This window comes from Brassica napus, chromosome C3, assembly GCF_020379485.1.
Source record: "Brassica napus cultivar Da-Ae chromosome C3, Da-Ae, whole genome shotgun sequence".
Classification (NCBI taxonomy): domain Eukaryota; kingdom Viridiplantae; phylum Streptophyta; class Magnoliopsida; order Brassicales; family Brassicaceae; genus Brassica; species Brassica napus.
Window position 1 is genome coordinate 24,221,588 of NC_063446.1, and position 21,264 is coordinate 24,242,851.

Here is a 21,264-nt window from a genome sequence, read left to right on the forward strand (position 1 = left end):
CAGACATTTTTATATCAATCACCAAGTGAAAATATCATCCAAAACGTCTGCTAAAACTTATATATATTTGGTTGATAACTACAGACGCATGTGGACTGAAGATAAGACCGTACTAGCTATATATTAAGAAAACAAACTGACAAAAAAGCAAACAAACTGCTGCACGTTATATCCTATCTCATTCTCGTATATCCTTTATATATTAAAGAAGAAACACTTTTAAAACTTCGCTTAAAGGTTTATTGACAAGGTGTCTGACGTGGTTTCATTAGAAGTTTTTATTTTGCAAAACGCTGAAATGTCACGTGAAAACATTTTTCACCAAAACAGAGATGCTCAGAACACTGACCAGTTCACATTTAAAGTTGGTCAGCCATGTTTAATTTAAGTAAGACAAGTTACTTAGATAAACACTACGGAGATATATAGTCATAAACATTTACAATTTGTACGCAAAACAGAGATGCTCAGAACACTGACCGTTTTTAAAGACCTCGAACCTTGAATGTTTTCTTAGGCAATGAATACATTACACCAACATACAAGAATCTGCGAAAACATTCACGGCGAACGAACTCACGAACAGACGAATTCGTTTGCCGTGAATATTTTCGCAGATACGTAATTCTAAAATCCATTTATGTTGATCACTTAATTGAGATTGGATAAAAGAAAGCTTAGTGAAAAAAGATTGGGAAATACATTTTTGATTTTACAACAGGAATCAAATTGGTCAGGTCAATCGAAGAGGACCGATCAATAAGAACCCTAAATCCTTTTTTGCTTCTTTTATCGAGGAAATGTTCTTTTCATTTTTTTGAGAGAAAATTAAAGAAAATAGGAATCAACAAATGGTGTAAGCCGGAAATCCACATATGGCCCAACGGAACTTATGTTGTATTGTATTCTTTCTGTTTCAATATACTTGATGTTTTAGAAATGTTTTGTTGTTTCATAATAGATGAAATTTGCACAAATATACGTAATTTTAACTTTATCAAAAACTGTAATCAATTAAATTTTTTTTTTCTAATTTTTTTATTTATAATTAAATAAACTAATTTTATATTGTAATTTAGTGATACTTTTGATATAAAATAGTTTTTCTTAATATTTGTGAACTATAGTAAAACACCAAGTAATAAAAAACAGAGGGAATATTATTTAGTAGTGTTTCATGGCTTTCGTAGACATATTATATCCTTAACATTCAATAACCGATAATGTGGTTTATTGTAAAAAAAAAACCTATGTTATACATAATCAAAATATATAATTTTAACATTTATATAGATACATTATCCCAGTGCGGATTACTACCTAGTACATGAATAAACGTCTATCATTAAACCCACATGCTTGAATTATCGTGGTTAGGCATCTAATATGAACAATAATATGATTAAATAGCTCTTATAATTTTGAAAAATTCAACCTCTCCATTTTTTCTTCTTCACATAAATAAGTTCAAACAATCCATAAAGTGAACAATCCTCGTCAAACCCACATTGATATTTGATAACCAGAAAAAAAAAATCTGTAAAGTGAACGCATGGTTGTCCAAATTGAAATTTGCTTCATAAAAGTAACACTCACCGTTTGGGCTTAATAATTGAGTTATGGGCTTTAACAGTGACTGCTCCATAGGTCAGTTGTTAATAAAACCCATAAGAATAACTTATGGGCTTCAGTTAGATACCTTTTTAATACTTTTTAAAGCTTAGGGTTGGTTTTAAAACTTAAAAATAGATAATGCTTTAAAACGCAATTTCATTAAAACTCAGGGGTTTCTCTATTTATTTCACCAACAAATTTTTTAAAAAAATTAGAATTAACAGTTAGACCCTAAACTATACCCAGCCGCACTCTTCTTCTTCATCAGCCTTCCTCTGAAGAACAGAGTCTCCACTCTAACAGCGAGCATGAGTTCCTCGTTAGCTTCGCAGCTACAAGCCATCAAGTCAATTGTACAAGCCGATACAGAGCCTTCGAAGAGACCCTACACACGCCCTTCGATCCTCTTCATCCCCAAAGAAGCAGCTGATTTCGACATCGAGTCAATCCACGAACTCGGACTCAAAGGTTTTGATCATCTTTCTCTAACTGATGATTATTTGATCGTCATCCTTATCCTGTTATCTTCGTTAATTCAGGTCTCGAGGTGCTTGGAAACAAAGACGAGAGGTTTAAGAACTTCGCGAACGATTTGTTTAGTCATAAGAGTAGAGAAATCGATAGAGAGCTGCTTAGTAAAGAAGAGAATGCTAAGATTGATGCGTCGATCAGCTCGTATCTGCGGCTACTCTCTGGTTATCTTCAGTTTCGTGCTTCCTTGGAGACTCTTGAGTATCTCATACGAAGATACAAGTATGTGTTTCTTTATTAGTATCTCTCTCTGTTGACTTTGGCTATGTATGTTTTTGTCTAACTAAGGGATTCTACAGGGTTCATGTATACAATGTAGAAGATGTGGTGTTATGTGCTTTGCCTTATCACGATACACATGCGTTTGTTCGTATTGTTCAGCTGATTACCACTGGGTTAGTGAGCAATGAATGATTCTTTCATTCATTCGATTTTTGAAGTGTTAAGCTTCTTGATTTATCAATTACTACAGAAACACCAAGTGGAAGTTTCTGGATGGTGTGAAGAACTCAGGTGCTCCACCTCCTAGATCTGTTATCGTTCAGCAGTGTATACGTGATATGAATGTATTGGAGGCCTTGTGTGACTATGTAAGTAGCTGCTTTGCTTTGACTCTCTCAGTTTCGGATTAGTTGTCGTTTTAGAGTTTAAAATTTGTTTCATTTTAAATGTAGTTTTATGTTTCAATGCATTTATTTGCTAGTTTTTCCAATTTTACCTTTATTTTCTTAGCTCATTAACTAAGATAATCAAATAAATCAATATATTAATTATGGGTAAAATAATAAATTTAATGGTTTTTTTAATCTGTGTTAAAGAACCTAAAGACATATAAGTTGAAATAGAGAGAGTATTTTGTTAAATTGGTTGTGTGAATGTATTTATTAAAATGAACATTCTTATCTTGTTGGTTGTTGTAGGGATCTCGGACTAAGAAGTATCAGCCTTCAAAACCGGTGGTCAGCTTCTCCACAGCTGTTGTCGTGGAAGTTCTAGGTTCTGTGGCCAAGGTTGATGGAGATATTGTAAAACAGATTTTACCATTTGTTGACTCTGGTCTTCAGTCTGCTGTGAAAGGATGTTTAGATCAGCAGGTTTGTGAAGCTGAATCTGCCGATATTGTTAATTTAATTAAATTTGTTTCAGTCTGTGTGATTATTGTGACATGTTTTTTTTTTCTAGGCTGGTGCGTTAATGGTTGTTGGCATGTTGGCTACCAGAGCCACGCTAAATGATAACCTTATCAAACGATTAATGAGGTCAATCATCGACATTGCTCGTGAACATGCCAAAGAATCCTCTGATCCTCATTGGCTTCGATTGTCATTTATGGCGTTGATTAATTTGGTTCAGGTACATGAACGTTCTGTTAATTCTCTTAATTTTTATTTCATGAATTCTTCTCACAACTGGTCCGTTTGTCTTTTTGAATTAATTGATTTTTACTTGATCAACTACAGTTGCAGTCTGTGGACTTGATCCCAAAGAAAGCTTTGGACCTTTTAAAGGAAACAAGGTAGTCACATATAGACTGTATTCCCTCTTGGCTATTTTAATTGTTACTCTACTCGTATTATTATTTTTCCAACGAGGGCTTCAATTTTGTGTAGGGATATTTCTGGTGTTCTTCTAGGCTTGTCCAAAGAGTTCAACGTCAAGAGGTTCCTTGCAGTGTTACTAGATTCTCTTCTTCTTTACAGGTGCTTATTTGACGCTGTTTTGCAATTTTCCAGTGCATCTGTATTGTTAGTGTTCAGTTTTGACTTACTGTATTCTGTTTGCAGTTCGTCTGATGATCAATGTCTGGAAACTCTCGTTTCGATTATTGATAATGTTCCAGTAGACAAGTTGGTTGATCATTTGATCTCCAAGGTTTTCTCTACTTGTATGACACAATACCAGAAGAACAAAACTGATCTTACATCTTCTACATCTGGTTAGTGAAATGTCAACTACCATGTCTTCAAGTTTACTCTCGTTCGCCTCTCTCTTTTTATGACGGCCTTGGTTGCAATTTGCAATTTAATTGTAGGGAGCTGGGCCAAGAAAATTCTGGCTGTTGTTAGCAAGAAGTATTGTGTTGAATTACGTGCAGCAGTACCAAAATTTATGGAGGTCTGTGTTCCAACTCTGAATGACTTATTTTCTGCCTTTGTGTTAGTTATGTCCCTTCTGAATCATAAAATTATTGCTTCAGGATACTAAAGGTCAGTCGAAGAAAGAAGATTTGAAGCTGGAGATCTTGTCTCGTATGATGGATGGGAATTCAGACATGTCCCTCCCATTCGTGGATTCAAAATTGTGGTTCCGGCTCCACCATCCCAAGGTACTAACTCCGATCTTAGTTTTTGTGAATTTATTTTCTATTTCCCTTTTGTTCATGACTTATGGCTTGATATGAACCATATAGGCTGCTGTACGTTGTGCTGCGCTTTCAAGTCTAAACAGTGATCTCAAGAGTGATAGATCTAAGGCAGAGGTATGTGTGTGGGGTTACTCATCCAAATATTACTGATTACGCACTTCTTGGCATCTGACTAATCTTTGAATTCTTTGCCACTCTCCGTCCAGAACCTCGTCACAATTCAGGATGCTATAGTGCGCCAGCTTTGGGATGATGACCTGACTGTTGTTCAAGCCGCCCTGTCTCTTGATCAGTTGCCCAATATTGTAACCTCTTCTAGTCTTCTGGATGCTTTGCTTCATGTGGTGAGCCGGTGTGTTGGGATTCTCCTATCAGGTGATTGAAGATGCTCTCTTCTTTTCTTAACTTGGCTCGGTGTTGTCGTCTAGAGCTTTATTAGCATATCTATAAAGAGTGTTGATCTTCAATCTGTTATCTGATAAACCATTTTCGCTAGCAGTAATACGTTGATCAAATTCTAGTGTGCTAACATCAGTCAGACATGTTTCTAGGCTGCACTGTTTTTCTGATATTAACCTGCTTTATTGTCCCCTGCTGATCCACCATTTCATTTATAAGAACTTATAACGCTCAGGCCATGTTCTTGTTAGAGACACATTTCTTTATGTTGTGCATATATTCTAACTTCTGAATCGGTTGCGTGAAAGAAAAATCTGTGGTGTTCTGTTCTCACCCAGTTTCTTTTGATTTATTGAAATATATATAATTGCTTCAAGAGTGCATATTTCTTCGTGTGCAATATATTTATCTGGAATCAATCGTTTTTGTTGTAGGAGTATCACAAAATGTTCAACTCGCAGCAGATGTCGTTGCTCTGTCCCTTAAAATTGCCGTCTCAAGTTTCTGTAATCAAGCAGACTCTACCGGGAAAGTCGCCTCTGCAATGTTCCCATTTCTCTTAATTCAGCCTAAGGTTCTTTCTCGTTCTCTTTATTTTCTACGTCTACGGAAAAAGACTGTTTTGACTTATGCTAATTTTTGTAACCATGTCTGCCTATAGACTTGGAATTTAAACCTACATGTGCTGACATTGGTGAAGGATGTTAACTGGCCACTTTTCAAGAATCTTGTTGTTGATGACGGAATGGTAAATATGAGTTTACAATTTGCACACTAAAATCACAAATCCTTTTGTGGCTGTTATCATGTCATCTAAAAACCTCTTTGATTTTGGCAGAAAAAGCTCCAAGACATCATGTCTGGAAACATATCCTTTATAAGCATGGATACTATCAATTGTTTGGGGGAGGCACTTTCGGTGGAACCTGATGAGCGTAGGATTGAGCTAATTGAGAGTGCTTGCAACTTTAAGCTCTCTGAAGTTTTGGAATCATGCGGCAATATCAAATTGACAGAACAGGAACGCAATAAGTTGCAGGTTCGTCGTTACTTTCTATTTTTCATGAAAAAACTCTCCGTCCTCATTGGTATTTTAACTATTACTCTTGTCTAGTGTTTGCGTATGTGAGGGGTACTTGTATTTGAGATTCTATGGTTCTTTGTTTCTAAGATTTTATGGATGCTCCTAGTAACTTGTGAAATTTTATCTCATATCAGAAGGGACTGTTGATCCGTGAAAGTGTGTCCGCATTGAACATGAATATCGTTGACCAGCTGGCCAAAGCATTTTTGATGCACCCTGGTGACGTTATTCAGTGGCTTAATGCCAGTTGCCAAGATGCACTGTTGTCAAAGACGCTGTTTTTCGTTTTGTTGATGCAGTCATTGCACAAGATGAATTCTTCGTCTGGTAAGGTTCTGTCCATGGTTTATGCGTTAGCTATATATCTTGACGATAGCGGGGTTTCTATTTCTAAGGACCGTAAAAGTTTTGTCTCATTTGATAAGTTATCAAGAGTTTATACTGATGGCTGTGTTTTCCTTTGATTTAGATCCGAGTCAATTTTTGGATCTTGTCGACCTTTGCTTTCCTGTTCTGAAGACCGAGTGGGAAGATCTTGACGTTGCAGTTGATGTGTCGTTTAAAGAGGTATAGCGTTCTACTGGCTGATGTATTCTAATGTTTCTGTAATTTATAATTGTTGCTTACTTTACCTGATGTACTGTGTTTTACTTGCAGCTGTCCAAAAGCAACTGCCGCGAACTCTTATATCAACTTTGTGACACCTCTGATGTTACTGCATTGAATTCAAAGCTTCTACTCTGCTTGTTTTGGAAATTGGTCGAGTCATTCGTTAAACTTGAACCGGCCCATGTCTCTTCGGTGGGTGATTTTCAACTCTATATTTTTATTATTTTGTTATATTGAATCTCTTGCCGCCTAACAACTATATGTGTCCGACGTCTCCTTGGTTCAGGTTGTTGGCAAAAGGTTGTGTAGCGGACTTGAAGATTTGTTTTTCTTTTTCGCAACAACCCGATCACAGCATGTTTTCAAGGAACACCTCCAGTACCGTGTGAGAGAAGCCAAAGTCTGTCCCGTTTTGTTTCTCACTCGACTCCTATCACGAGAAGGTTTGCAAGGAATCTATATTTCCTCTAGATAAACCACTTTAGCATCTTTTTTTTTTACTCAAATGAAATTGTTTTGAACCCTTTTCTAGTATTCCCAAAGTTCTAGTTTATATTTTTGATATTTTATCTGCGCTTGGGTATTATGGAATCTAGTTGAGGCCAACTCTTTTTGTTTGACTCCATCTCTCGTTTTCTTATGCTTGTTTCTTCTTCTTGCAGATGTTCCTCCTATGGTCCAAATCGAAAGTCTAAAATGCTTCTCGTATCTTTGCTCCACTGGGAATAGTGAATGGTCGATTCAGATTTTCTCTAGTTTTCCAGTACTTTTGGTTGCCATATCGAGTGATAATCAGGTGAACTTCAAGTTTTGAGTTTTCCTTATTGCGTTACTCTTTGTACTATCGTCCTTTTCTTAAACCCGTTTTGGTGCTTTAACTCTGTAGGACGTTAAAGTAGCTGCCATGAATTGCTTAGAGGCGCTCTTCAACCTATGGTGCCGTGTTGACTCTAGCAAGAAAAATGGTAAATCTTGGTTTCGCATTAGGTGTTTACATCTTATCCTAACATTTGCTTAATCCTTCTTCTGTAATTTAAAACCAGGGAGTGCTGCAATCTATAGTAGTTCCTTTGATGAACTTTTGGGAATGATCATTCAACAAAGGAGGCTTATATTGTCGGACAATAAGTTTCTCTCATCCTACTTGTCATCGTTGCTCAGTTCAAACCCTAATGACTTGCTAGTGCCAGTTGATCTGCAAAAGAGGTACGTAGCTGATTTGAACAGCTGTCTAATGACATATGGGTATATTAATTAGATTACTCCATTGGCAAACTCCCTTAATGCAATCTTCTCTTGATTTTCAACTTTAGGTTCGATCAATCCACAAAAGAAAGCATTCTTGCGTTCATCTTATTGTCTGCGCAAGAACTTCCTGCTTATGGGAAGGTGCGTTTCATCTATCTGTTTTCTGTTTCACTTCTTTCCTTCTGAAGTTCAAGTATCCTTGTGATTGGTGACACTATTTTTAACAAGCATTATGTCTTACTTTTTCCCGCTTGCAGCTAAAAGTTCTATCACTGCTAAAAGGTCTGGGCATCTTGCTTATGCATGATGAAAATGTTAAGTCATTAGCACAACTTCTAGATAAACGTAGTCAGTACTATGTTAAACTGGACAAAACTTCCCCGCCAATATCAGAAACTGAGGTCGACTTATTGTGCCTTCTCCTGGAGGTAAATTTACTTTATCCCCACTCCCATCTTAGGATAACTTATCTGTTGCCTTGCACAATAGGCTAATATTGATTTTGATTTTCTCTCCTGTGTCAGTGCTCCATGATGCGTTCATCATTGTTTAAAGGGCAGTCTCTTGACGATCACATACTGAAGGCATTGAAAGTAAGATTGGTTAATTGTTCCATATCTCCCTGGTACTTCTTTTTGTTCTTGTCACTGATGTTTGCTTTTGCAGATGGATTATGGGGATTCAGAAAATCCTGCGGTTATCTCTCCATGTATTACTATTTTGGAGAAGTTAACCAATCAATATTTTACTGAACTGAAGACTGAGGTTCAGGTCAGTTTAATGGCATAGTAACTATCCTTCTATTTCATATGTATATGTACATAATCAATATTTTTTCAAACTCTCTTGATTGTTCTTTCTTGATCAGATTCGTTTCTTCAACAAGCTAGTGTCTATGTTACGAAGTACAAATGGCAGGATACAAAATGCTGCTAAAGAAGCTGTCTTACGCCTGAAGGTATGTTCACTTTCAACTTATTTCTCGTATTCTTCATTTCTGTCCTTTTTTCACTGTCTTTTCTCATACAGTATGTAAACTATCATTTTCAGTTTTACAAAAACCTTGATAAAAAGATTTTTTTTCTTGCCAAACAGTTTCTATTGGCTGTATTTTACTTTAATTACATGGTATCTTCAATGCTGTTGCAGATTTCATGTTCAACGGTGGTCCATACACTCGATCATATCACTCAGGAGGATAGTCTCGCTATTGATTCTTTGAGCAAGAAGAAGAAACAGAAGAAAAATTCACAGTCCTGCCTAGAAGAGGACGTAAATGGTGGGGAAATTTTAAGAGGAGAAAAGGCTCTCTCTTTCATTGCCTCATTACTTGACATGCTGCTTCTAAAGAAAGATCTAGTTCACAGGTCTCTTGAATTTATATATGCCTGTCTTTGTAAATTTTGGCAATTGGAGACGATTTATTGCCCATCTAATTTTCTTATATCTTATTCTTGCTTAGGGAGTCCCTTGTTGGGCCTTTATTTAAGCTCCTAGGACGATCTATGTCTAATGAATGGGTGAATATTGCTCCATCGGCTGAAGAAACCTCAGTACAACCTCCTCTGGATGTCCGTGAAATAACTCAGGCATCTATTTCTTCCATCCAACAGACAGTGCTCTTACTCCTGAAAGATATTTTTGATTCTCTGGATATGAATCCTTTGAAGGTATGCTTTAGAGTTATTTATGGGGTTGATTAACGGTATTTTTCTCGTTTCTTCTCTTAATTTACCTCTGATAACAGACTGACATAACAAGTGAAATCAATGTCAAAATGCTGGTTGAGTTTGCCCATTCCTCAAATGATGGAGTCACACGGAACTATATCTTCTCCCTCTTCACATCAATAGTTAAAATTGTTCCAGATAGAGTTCTGGACCATATTATCAGCATACTTACACTTGTTGGCGAATCAACGGTGACACAGGTTTGTTAGTCCATAACCTTATTTCGCCTGTATCAATTTCATTTTTTCCCTTATACCCTTCAGATCACGTGATTTTCTTGGTACTCCCCCTTAGTCTCTTCAGAACACCTGATTCTTTATTTTTATGTGTAGATTGATAGCCACTCCAAGTCGATCTTTGAGGAGTTTATATCATCAGTTATTCCATTTTGGCTGTCTAAGACTAAGAGGGAGGAGAAGTTGCTGGAGGTAATCTTTTCGTGATGTTTCTTTTTTTTCCTTATAAAGTAAATCAGTTGTGGATTAATATATCTTTACTAATTTGATTTTTCAGATTTTTGTTAAAGTGTTGCCTGATATTGTTGAGCATAGAAGGCGTTCCATTGTAGCGTACCTGCTGAGGTAATGTGTAGATAAATAAAATTGATTGAGGCTCTTGTGGGTTTTCTCTGAAAATATTAGTGACGATCCTTTATTTCTGCAGAGTTATTGGTGAACAAAATGGCTTGCCTTCTTTACTTGTCCTCTTGTTCCAGTCCCTGATTTCAAGGAAAGACTCAGCTTGGCTTGGTAAAGTCCAGACTTCAGAAAGTTTCTTATCCGATGTTAAGAGGGAATGGGAGTATGCTTTTGCCGTGGAAATATGCGAACAATATACTTCTTCAACATGGCTCTCTTCCCTGGTCATGCTTCTTCAGACTATCAGCAAAGACAGTTCTAGTAAAGAATGTTTTTTTCAGATGCGACTTGTCCTAGAATTTATATTCCAGAAATTGCAAGACCCAGAATTTGCATTTGCAGTGTCACTTGAACCAAGAAATAATGTTTCGGTTGGCATTCAGGTTAACACTCTTCCAATTTTTTTGTCATTCAAATTTTTATTTCTAAACTTCTGTTTATTACTTCGTATCGCTGTTTGTGTGCTTTCTTAAATGTTCATTTTAGGTTAACGCATTTTGTTAAATGTTCAGCAAAAACTACAGGAGCTTATGAAGGGTTGTATACTTCTCCTGCAAGCTGTTGATTCCACAAAGGAGAAAGATCTGACTTCTCTAGTTAGAAAGGAAATCAGAATGCGTGTACATGATATCTTGATGACTGTTACGGGAGTTATGGATCTGTCTATATATTTCAGAGTTGTTACTAGCTTGCTTCAACAGCAGTCGGATCGTAATGGGACGAGAAAGGTATACATTATAACCTCTTATAAATCTTTTTTCTCCTTTGAGACTTGATGGCTTTCTTTGATATGCTATTTTTTTTGTGAATGCAGGTACTTGGGCTTATAAGTGCAAGAGCCAAGGACTCCTCTTCTTCTCAACTGAAACAAAAGAGGAGGCTCCCCAATCAGAAAAGAGGAAATCCTTGGTTGAACCTGGACGAGGCTGCTGTTGAAGCTTTCGGGAAGATGTGCGAGGAAATCATCAGTGTAATTGTTGTTGAGACAGATGATGAGTCTGGTGTCCCAGCTAAACGAGCTGCCATTTCTACACTGGAAGTTTTGGCTAGCAGGCTTCCCTCTGGTCACCCGATCTTCAGCAAGTGTCTTTCATCTGTTGCAGATGGCATCAGCTCAAAGAATCTGGGAGTTTCTTCAAGCTGTCTTCGTACTACTGGTGCATTGATCAATGTTCTTGGACCAAAGGCGCTCGTTGAACTTCCACGCATAATGAAAAATTTGGTACAACAATCGCGGGAAGTGTCATCCGCATCAATTGGAAACGCCACAGCCGACGAACAGTTGGTGATGCTGTCTGTTCTAGTCACTTTGGAAGCTGTGATTGATAAACTTGGAGGTTTCCTGAATCCTCATCTTGGGGATATCATCAGACTCATGGTTCTGCATCCTGAATATGTCTCTGACTTTGACAAGAACCTCAAGTCCAAAGCCAATGCCATAAGGAGACTCCTTACTGAAAAAATACCAGTGAGTTCTTCACATAGTTATATGAATCTTTTTTTTTTTGCTTGTAGTAGTGATCTTAATAATAATTACCCTTTCTTCCAGGTTCGCCTCACTCTGCAACCTCTTCTACGAATATACGATGAAGCTGTTACTTGTGGCGATGCAAGTTTGGTGATTGCTTTTGACATGCTAGAAAACCTGGTTGCAAAAATGGATAGAGCATCTGTTGTCTGCTACCATGCAAAGATTTTCGACCAATGCTTAGTTGCCCTAGATATTAGACGCCAAAGTCCAGCAACGATTCAGAACGTTGATGATGCGGAGAGAAGTGTAGTCAATGCGACGGTTACACTCACAAAGAAGCTAACTGAATCTGAGTTCAAACCCCTCTTTATCAGAAGTATTGATTGGGCAGAGTCAGATATTGTAGATGGATCTGGGAATGAGAACAAGAGCGTCGACAGATCCATCTCTTTCTATGGTCTAGTGAATAGGCTCTGTGAGAGTCACATGTGAGTAAACAAGAAGCTGTGATCCCATTTGCATAAGCTTCTTGAATATTGGGAAACTAACTTGAAGTTTTCTTGTTGTGGAATGCAGGTCCATCTTTGTACCATACTTCAAGTTCATGCTTGACAGTATTGTATCGCATCTCACCAGTGCCGGAGCATCAGTTTCAACAAGGAAGAAAAAGAAAGCCAAAATTCAGGAAACGGATGACGCTATACCACCAAAACGTTGGCATCTTAGGGCGTTGGTGCTTTCTTCTTTGAAGAACTGCTTTTTGCATGATACTGGAAGCTTGAAGTTCCTCGACGCAAACAACTTCCAGGTCACTTATCCCATTACCATTCATGTCTTCTTGGATCAAACGTCTATATCCCTTTTTCTTGGAGTGTTAGATTTTTTTTGATACAAACTGTATTGTTCTCCACAGGTGCTACTGAAGCCTATAGTATCTCAGCTTGTTGTTGAACCGCCATCTGATTTAAAGGAGCATCCACGTCTACCATCTGTAGAAGAGGTTGATGAGTTGGTGGTTTTATGTATTGGTCAGGTGGGTGTGGCATCTGGTTCTGATCTTCTCTGGAAACCGTTGAACCACGAGGTAAATCAATCTCAACTTTACTTTAGACGTTCTACACAATGGTCAGAACACAGTTTTGATTTCAAACGTCTTAAAAATCATATATTTTTGGTTCAGGTGTTAATGCAAACAAGGAGTGAGAAGTTGCGTGCGAGGATGTTGAGTTTGAGGAGTGTGAAACAGTTGATGGATAATCTGAAAGAAGAGTATCTTGTGTTGCTAGCTGAGACTATTCCTTTCTTAGGTGAACTACTAGAAGACGTTGATCTTTCTGTCAAGTCTTTGTCTCAAGATATCATCGCAAAGTTGGAAGAGATGAGCGGTGAAGATCTGGCACAACACCTCTGATATAACCCATTGGAGTATAGAAGCTTGTTTACATATCAAATTTGTTCGTACTGACTGTTGTCGTAATGCCTCAGTAAAAGTTCCTAGATTCATGAACGTTCCTACATTCATAAACGCATCTAAGTTTGCGTAATAAAAGAAAGCAGAATCGTTTGAACATGAGAATGTAGAAGAACCAATGATTTTTTACAAAAAAATGTGATGCCATTTATATTAGTATCAGCCAAATACAAACTGAGTGCTCGTTTACTTATCCTGCATTTTTTGAGCAAATTATTTGAATCTACATAACTACATTTAGTTTTCATATACAAAAAAAAATCAAGTTCACAGATTAATGGTCCTTTCTTTACATTACTTGTTTCTTGTATTTGCCTCTCCTCTGTTTTTGATAGAGAGTTGTTTGTTTCTTGTCCTTGCCACTCCTCTGTATTTTGTAAGAGAGTTTGTTTGATCAGGTGACCACAGCACCTAAAATTATCTCTGTTTCTGCTTTATTAAATTCCATTTTGTCGAAACAGGCAAATCTCTATTAAGACTAAAACTGGATTTGCTAAGCCCAGTACGTGCAATTGATGTGAAACTCCCTGATGGTGGGAGTATTTGTAGTAGCACAATCTCTTGCAGAGTCTCAGAAGGGGGGTCACAGTTGCTAAGCATTTCAAGAAAAGGGTGGTAGAATGTGGACTTGCTTGGGTAAGTCATAGCATGAGTTACAATAACTTTTGTTTAACATGTGGAGTTTGTAGATCATACTTGGCATTAAGCTTGGAATGGAACCAAAAGAAGCTATATGAAAAGTTAAGACTCTTTTCGATGTGGAAGGATTATTATGTTTGTCTTGGCTCCTTTGATTAAGGTACACTCGTAACAATTATTCTCTTGCTAAAACTGACTGCGTTATGTTTATTTAGCTGTGACATTTATGTATGTATAATGGTGCAGGAGTATCTGAAAGAAGAACCATCAAATCTTGAACAATGATCCTCTACATCTTTAGCTGTATTTTGGGTCCGAATGGTAACCGTGGTTTTGATAATATAAGCAGTGCGGAATTAGAGTGTGGTATGGTGCAACTGCGGTTCATGCGGTTTGCAGGACAAGTGCGGATTTCATTAAAAAAATAGTGCGGGTTTGATAAAAAAAATAGTGCGATTTTGATAAAAGTAGTGATGTTATGATAAAAGATAATGTAAGATAAACATATTAATATAATTAAAATTTTAATTTGTTTACTCAGTAATAATATCATAATATTTAAAAAAAAAAACTGTAACCTGATATAAATAATATATTATACAATAAATATATATTTTACATTTGAATTTAGAAATTAGTGATTAGAATTTATAGTTAAGTATTATAGTGTAGGTTAGGTTTATGCATGGACAAAAAAATGGGAATTGTTAAGTATTATAGTGTAGGTTAGGTTTATGCATTAGAAAAAAATGGGAAACAAAGAAATAACCGACACAAAACAGGAATGAAACCTTTACATACTCAAACGGTTCCTATATTATATATTTGAAATAATTGAACGGAAATCGAATCGAGAACCAAAAATATACCCGAATATATAAATAAAATTGGATCACCTGTTTTACCGAATTTAACCGAAATATTACGTGTGTAAACTCTATTAAAATAAATAGTTTATACTAAAAATTATTAAAAAGATAATTTATAATAATTTTTTAATTAACATTTATGATACTAGATTAATTTGAATGTATATTTATTAATCTATATATAACATTATTAATATATATGTTATATAAGTTATATAGATATAAATCATACTTTCAAAATACTTACAATGTTTTCTAAAGAAAAGAAAAATGTTTTTTCATGGACAAATAAGAAAAAGTGTTATGAATGTAACTATTACGTAAAATATAACTAAAAACATAATACTAGAAAGAAAATAATTTATTAATTACTTTTTTTTCAAAAAAAAATAATTTATTAATTACCATACAAAAGGCGTTTTTTTTTGAACCTCATGTTCTCGTCTGTGGACTGAAGTTGTAGTGCGTTTTTTAAATTTCACGTGTATTTGGTTGCCTCGAAGAACGTAAGCGGATTTGTAGTGCGTTTTTCTTAAAACCGTCTTTTTCAGTTTGTAAATTGTGATTGGTGACTGAAGTGTGGTTTTGTAAAATACGCACTCAATTCCGCAATTTATATGTCACCATTCATTACCTTAGTGTTGCAACGCATTTCAAGTTGAATCAGGTATTATATAAATGTAAAAAACCTGTTGATGAATAACACTGATCCCACCATCTTAAATTATTATTATAATCATTAACACTATTCCCAGCATCTAAAATTATTATAATAATTACTAAATTTAACACATTTTTTTGTTTGTTTGAAGGAACCGTGCTGTCAAAGAAACTTTTATCCTTTTACACATACGACTGTTACATGATGATTATCCACTGGATTTATTAATAAAGATTTTATTACTCTACCAGTAAACACTGGGAAACAAACGAAACCATCTGGGAAAAGAGATTAGTCGATACCATGAAAGTTCTTAGCAGCCTCAGAAGTGCTGTTTTCGAGGAGCAGCATCGTCTCGGAAACATGGATCTGATACTCTTGGGAGTCCCTCCCTGGGAACTTGGGAACGTTAATCCACTGAATCGAACACGAGGGTGCCTCCGTATCTACGCCCGTGGAATGGACCCTTGTGGGGTTCGTCCGCAAAGAACAGGACGTTGTTGTCGTTCACCCACCAACTTGCTTCGGAACATCCTGGAATGTCTACCTTGACGAGGCACCCTGTGTGCGTCTCCTTCAACTCGTAAACGGAGTCGGTACCGGTTTTCTGAAAACGATTGTGGTCTAGAACAAAAGACAGAAACGACAAACGTGTATTAGTAAGATTTTATTTTTGTAAGAACAAAGAAAAGAAAACAAAATGTTATGTGTAATGAAAAATTTACAAACCGGAGAGTAGTTGTCTTCCCGGGACCGGGAGTTGGTTTCCCAAAAAGCTAAATACACAGCCCATGTTTGCATTAATTAATGGGTTAGTGGATCGGATCTATTTATAGAAGTAATGGCTGGAAACTAGGTTAGGTTATTGTTAAGAAAGTTAGGGTCTTACGCGGCGGGCCCATATAGTAATAAGGCCTTTAATACTCAAATCTGACGGCTAAACAGTATTTGATTAGTTTGCAGTCAAGCTGTTCATCATGCCTTTGAGTAATTCCATCCCGTGAATGCAGCAGGTTTATATTAGAGAATGTCTGTCTATATTAGATTCTGAATTTGATTCCGGAACCCTCGTTCGTTCGTTCGTTAATTAGGGAGTAAGATGTGGTTTCATAGATATACGGTTTCTGGCATTGTATAGAATATTCGTGTTATGTTTTCAGATTCCTGACACAAATTTGTTTCATGTGACTAGTGGAATCAGATATTACGTACGAGTAACCTCCATTGTTCTTGGTATCTCCTCCTTTGAATGGCTGCATCAAGAAAGTTCTCTCAGGGATACTCTCAACTGGTTTGTTCCCTTGTTAGCAAAAGGTTGTTCTAACATAAGCCATGATCTCGTGGCCTGGCCATGGCGTCCCAAAACGGAATGTAAGTTGCTCTTCTTGATTCTTTTTCAGAGTATAACTCTAATGGCCACTGTTTATTAGGTTCGAACAGACACTGAGCAGAAACACAAAGGTAGTGACTGCCATGAGACTCAAGAAAACTGACATCATCTCATCTCTGAGGAAAGATATGGTAGACAAGTCAGAAGAAACTTCCGCTGAGTATGTGTTTATTTAGTTACATATTTGTTAACGTTCTGCTCGTTAAACTGTCTTTATCACCCAAAACAAATGCAGGAAACAATCCACTGGTCCATGGCTGTTTTTCGTGTCTGAGAATGGCTATGCAAAGCGTGTTCCTCTGAATAGCTTCAAGCCTTCTCTTGTTGGTCTAATAGGATCCAAGGTATGATCTCCATTTCTCTTCTTAGCTTTTCCTGTTCATTAGTGGGTTTAATTGGTTATGATCTTGGGTTATTACCTTCACTGGTCAGCTTTGTTTGCTCATTCTTCTTTGATCTCAATTTCTCAGCTCGCCCAGGATGATCGTTTAGCTGGTAAGGATACTCTCTTCTTCTGCAAACAAGGATCTAGGTCTTCTTTCTGTGATCTCACCAATGTTTTTTTGTCTCTTGGAAGAGGATGTAAGTGCTGAAGTTCTTCGAAATGCCACTTCATCAGACCATATCTTGCGGTTTAACAACATCCCACAGGTATTAATCTCAAAATTGTAAAATTTCGATGCTCACTGCTGGCAGTATCTGACCCACCTTCTCTCATTCAAATAATGCTTCAACTAAAAATTTATGTCTTCATAATATATTGCAGATTAAGATGGTGGTTTACTTGGAGAGCTTGGTTGAAGAGATGAATATTATCTACTTGAAGCTTTGCAGCAGGGCAAGTCACCAAACCAGTGGTTGCTGGGGCCAGCGGGACTTATGCACGTCGAAGTACAATTTGGTCATGCAGTAAGTGCCACATAAGAAACAAGCGCTCGCTGGAGCCATTGTACCCACTTTGTTAGAAGCCTCAGAATTTGCTGCAATCCTTTTGACAAATTGGTCATTGAATGTGCACTTAGCTTGCATTTTTTTTTGTTGTGATCTTATGTTCATAGGTTGAAAAAGGAAAGGTGTCTCCTATTAAGGAAGTCACACCTCCACAAATCCCCGAAGATGTCAGCTCTGCAACTAAGAGTGGGAAGGTCCGGGCTCCTACTCACATCATCTCCACCAGCTCTGATGACAGAGGTATGAAACTAAACCATTTCATTTGTTTAAGCAAAAAATAAATTCTCTTTGCATTAAATTTGCAGGAGAGGAACCATATAATTTTAGACCAAAAAAAAAGAAAAAAGGAACCATGTGCTATTGTGGTGTGCCAATGTCTTCGATCATTGAACAAGGATATGGCGTGGGAGATGTCATTTGAGGTTCCATATCTTTGCTCATATTTCTGTGTGTCTTTACACAAATATTTGAGTACTATTAGCTAATAGTGACATTGACTCTTTCTTTCTGACACTTTGAGCTATGATCAGATATGCATAATGTTGCGCGCTGACCATGGCCCATGCGTCTCAAACACCATCGTAACAGCAAGAGCAGGCAAAGACCTGATCTCAAGTCTTGTCTCAGGTTAGTTTGACATCTAGATTCGCAATCTCTTTCCAAGTGAACTTTTGCTATACATTAATCAGGTCTTGTAACTGATAACCTTTCCAGCAATCAGGTCTATTAACAATTGGTCGTTGATTAGGTGGTGCCATTGATGACGCGAGTAGAGACAAAAGAGTAGAGCTGCTCCAGAAATTTTGCACGGTCTAGTTTTCCTGCAGTGAACTAGTACATGGAATACGCAGTGCAAGTAGAGATATCCATACACGCTCTCTAAAGCCAACAACCTCGTACTCAACGGCCCCTTCGGCCTTCGTCCTCTAGATCCATCGGTTTAATCGGGTTAACTCTCATAACTAAATACATCCATATTGTTTCTTGAAGCAAACCGGTTCGGTTTGATTCTCAAAACTGTCTTGTGAATAAATTGGTTCCGACACCGGTGGGAAGATGTCTTGTACACCAAGTAATTATTATCCAGCAAGACTTGTTTTTTCCTTCATTTATGGTATTTGTTTCGAGATTACCCGATAACTCTCTAGTTACTTGTACTAGTACAGGACGTTGAAGAGAGATATACGGTGTGTTGGCGTGTTGCGCAGACCCCGAGATAACAACGCTGGCTTTTATTTATATATTACACGCCTTGCTCTCTCTCTCTCTCTCTCTCTTTATTTTACTGCGTAGCAGCTCCTTCTCACTCTCTCTCTCTCCACCGTACTCTACCCCCCTTCATGGCTCATCAGGCCACACCTGTGCCAAGCATGGAACCACTCCCACAAGGAGAAGGTTTCCTCCGGGCTGTTGCACAAGACCTTGGTGCTTTTTATAGAAGTGACGTTCTTCTCAAGGTTCAAGCCGTCCTAAGCATCGTCGCTATCGCCATCTGCTCTTTCCTGACGCCAAACGCATCGTCAACGGTCACTGGTTTGCTACTGACCGAGGGCACGATTACCCTCCTTCTTTACTCGTCTCTTATTATGGCGATCTTCTACGTCCCTGAGCTTAACAAGGATCTGATCTGGGCTCTGCGCCGAGCCGTTCGTATCAGATACCACATCATCCTGTTTTGTCTTCGCGCTGCAGGCATCATCCTCGTCCTTCGTGCCTTAAGTCTATTTTGGGAACGACCTAGAGAAGGTAGACAACATCAACGGCTTCGCTATCGCCGCGTTCTGCACATAATCACCATGTGCAAGCTGATGAACCTACCGGATGTGCTGTCAGTTGCCGACTCCCTTTTGGCGGTCGCCGTTATGATATCTGCGAAGCTCGAGTTAGCGACAAAGTTCACCAACCCGGTTAGGATTTGCGCCACGTACGTGTCCATGTTGGTCCTGGTTATGTTCAGGAACGCGAAAGTCCCATTTGAAAAGGTCAGTGCTGCAGAATCCAAAGGTCTCCCTCCTCCTAACTATCCATTTGGGATGGTGGATGGTTGCACCCACGCCCTTCTTGTTATTTCTACCAAAAGGCAGACTGATCTGAGTATCAATTAGATAGGTTGTTTCGTTGTGGAATAATCTATGGGTTTCTGTTAGCGTCATGGTTTGTATTAAGCGTATTTTTGTTTCAAATAACGTTGTTTGTTTCATTTGTTGGAATATTGTGGTTTGTTGAGTATTTTGTTTATTGTTTGACTGTTGCTTAGAACATCATAAAATCACAAGGCGACTTTTAAAAGATTCCAAACGAGTTAAAAGAGCCATGAATAAAATATAGATTTATCGGGTTAGCCGAATTGAGGTGGAGGCAAACTATAAAGATGGTTAAGTAGTTGAATTGGTTTCCGGTTCAGTTTTCGCATTGGCTTAGAGCCTTTAGGGTTGGTTTCTCACGTTGGAGAATTTATCCTTTGTCTTCCACATTATTCAAATAGAATATGGGCCAAGCTTGTTTTCGAACAACAATGTCGGACCCATCTTGAGTGTTAACGCACGTTTGTTATTTTCCAAGACAAGTGGCGATTTCGGTGGTAACTACGGTTCATTCGGGTTTGGTGTTGGAAATTGGGATGAGTCATCGTCATCGTCATCGTCTCGGTCGAATGAAGTTTCCGTATGAAGTGTTTTTTTGTCGAATTACGTGCAATTTGGGTTTAAGAGGATCGTGACAACGGACGCTGAAAGGAAGAAGTTGAACATGACATTATCTCCGGTGGTTTGGTCCTTTTATTAAAGAAAATTAGCATATGATGAATCATCGATTATAACTGTTGAGGGTTTTATGGGTAAGCTCAGGGTCTTGGATACTACCATTAACCCGGGTCTGCCTACATGTTTCAATCATCGTGGTTAGGCATCTCAAAAAAAAAAAATCTGTTTATAACACCAAATAAGTCCAAACAATTTATAAAATTCACGCATGGTGTGGTCCGAAATGAAATTTACTTGCATAAAATAAAAGTGACGCTCATTTCCTGATTGGGCTTAATAATTGAGTAATGGGATTGGTCAGTGTTAATAAAACCCATAAATTGACTTATGGGCTTCAGTTAGATAAGATTATCGTGGTACGTTTTAAAGGTTAGGGTTTGCTTTAGTTTCGTGCTTCCTTGAGTATCTCATACAAGTATGTGTTTCTTTACTACTATATCTCTCTCTCTCTCTTGACTTGGCCATGTTTATCAAGTTTTGCTAACTGCCAAGGTTCATATATATACAATGTAGAAGATAAATGTGGTGTTATTTTCTTTGCCTTATCACGACACACATGCATATTGTTAAGCTGATTTCTACTGGGTGAGCAATGGTTCTTTCATTCAATGTGTAATCTTTTTGATATATCAATAAGACGTGTGTAAACCTTGCTCTCATTTGTGTTACAGCAACACCGAGTGGAAGTTTCTGGACGGTGTGAATAATTCAGGTGCTCCACTTCCTTTATCGTTCAGCAGTGTATACGTGATATGAATGTTTTGGAGGCTTTGTGTGACTATATATGTAAGTAGTTGCTATTTTTTTTATTTTCCCTAAAGTGTCTGTGTGA

The 21,264-nt window shown here is 37.6% G+C and overlaps 2 protein-coding genes across 2 annotated transcripts; both read left to right on the forward strand.

Annotated features, from left to right (window-relative positions):
- The first annotated feature begins 1,824 nt into the window (after positions 1-1,824).
- LOC106431764 (uncharacterized protein At3g06530) lies at positions 1,825-13,316 on the forward strand. Its single transcript, XM_013872583.3, has 40 exons — positions 1,825-2,082; positions 2,154-2,367; positions 2,445-2,540; positions 2,618-2,735; positions 3,066-3,239; positions 3,328-3,498; positions 3,606-3,661; positions 3,756-3,845; positions 3,930-4,081; positions 4,178-4,260; positions 4,343-4,471; positions 4,556-4,624; positions 4,717-4,885; positions 5,344-5,483; positions 5,571-5,657; positions 5,748-5,948; positions 6,128-6,320; positions 6,463-6,560; positions 6,651-6,794; positions 6,889-7,045; positions 7,265-7,398; positions 7,489-7,567; positions 7,646-7,808; positions 7,916-7,991; positions 8,108-8,278; positions 8,375-8,443; positions 8,517-8,621; positions 8,719-8,808; positions 9,000-9,217; positions 9,313-9,520; positions 9,598-9,780; positions 9,913-10,008; positions 10,094-10,161; positions 10,244-10,601; positions 10,731-10,946; positions 11,033-11,686; positions 11,768-12,177; positions 12,266-12,497; positions 12,603-12,773; positions 12,870-13,316. Exons 1-40 carry the CDS (start codon positions 1,923-1,925, stop codon positions 13,098-13,100), a joined length of 6,633 nt encoding a protein of 2,210 aa, XP_013728037.2. The 5' UTR covers positions 1,825-1,922; the 3' UTR covers positions 13,101-13,316.
- A 2,065-nt stretch (positions 13,317-15,381) lies between these two features.
- On the forward strand, positions 15,382-18,802 carry LOC106431758. The gene is made up of 11 exons (XM_013872575.3): positions 15,382-16,342; positions 16,522-16,700; positions 16,760-16,879; positions 16,955-17,063; positions 17,190-17,214; positions 17,297-17,370; positions 17,486-17,628; positions 17,778-17,910; positions 17,976-18,092; positions 18,201-18,297; positions 18,419-18,802. Exons 2-11 carry the CDS (start codon positions 16,681-16,683, stop codon positions 18,484-18,486), a joined length of 906 nt encoding a protein of 301 aa, XP_013728029.1. The 5' UTR covers positions 15,382-16,342; positions 16,522-16,680; the 3' UTR covers positions 18,487-18,802.
- The last annotated feature ends 2,462 nt before the right edge of the window (positions 18,803-21,264 follow it).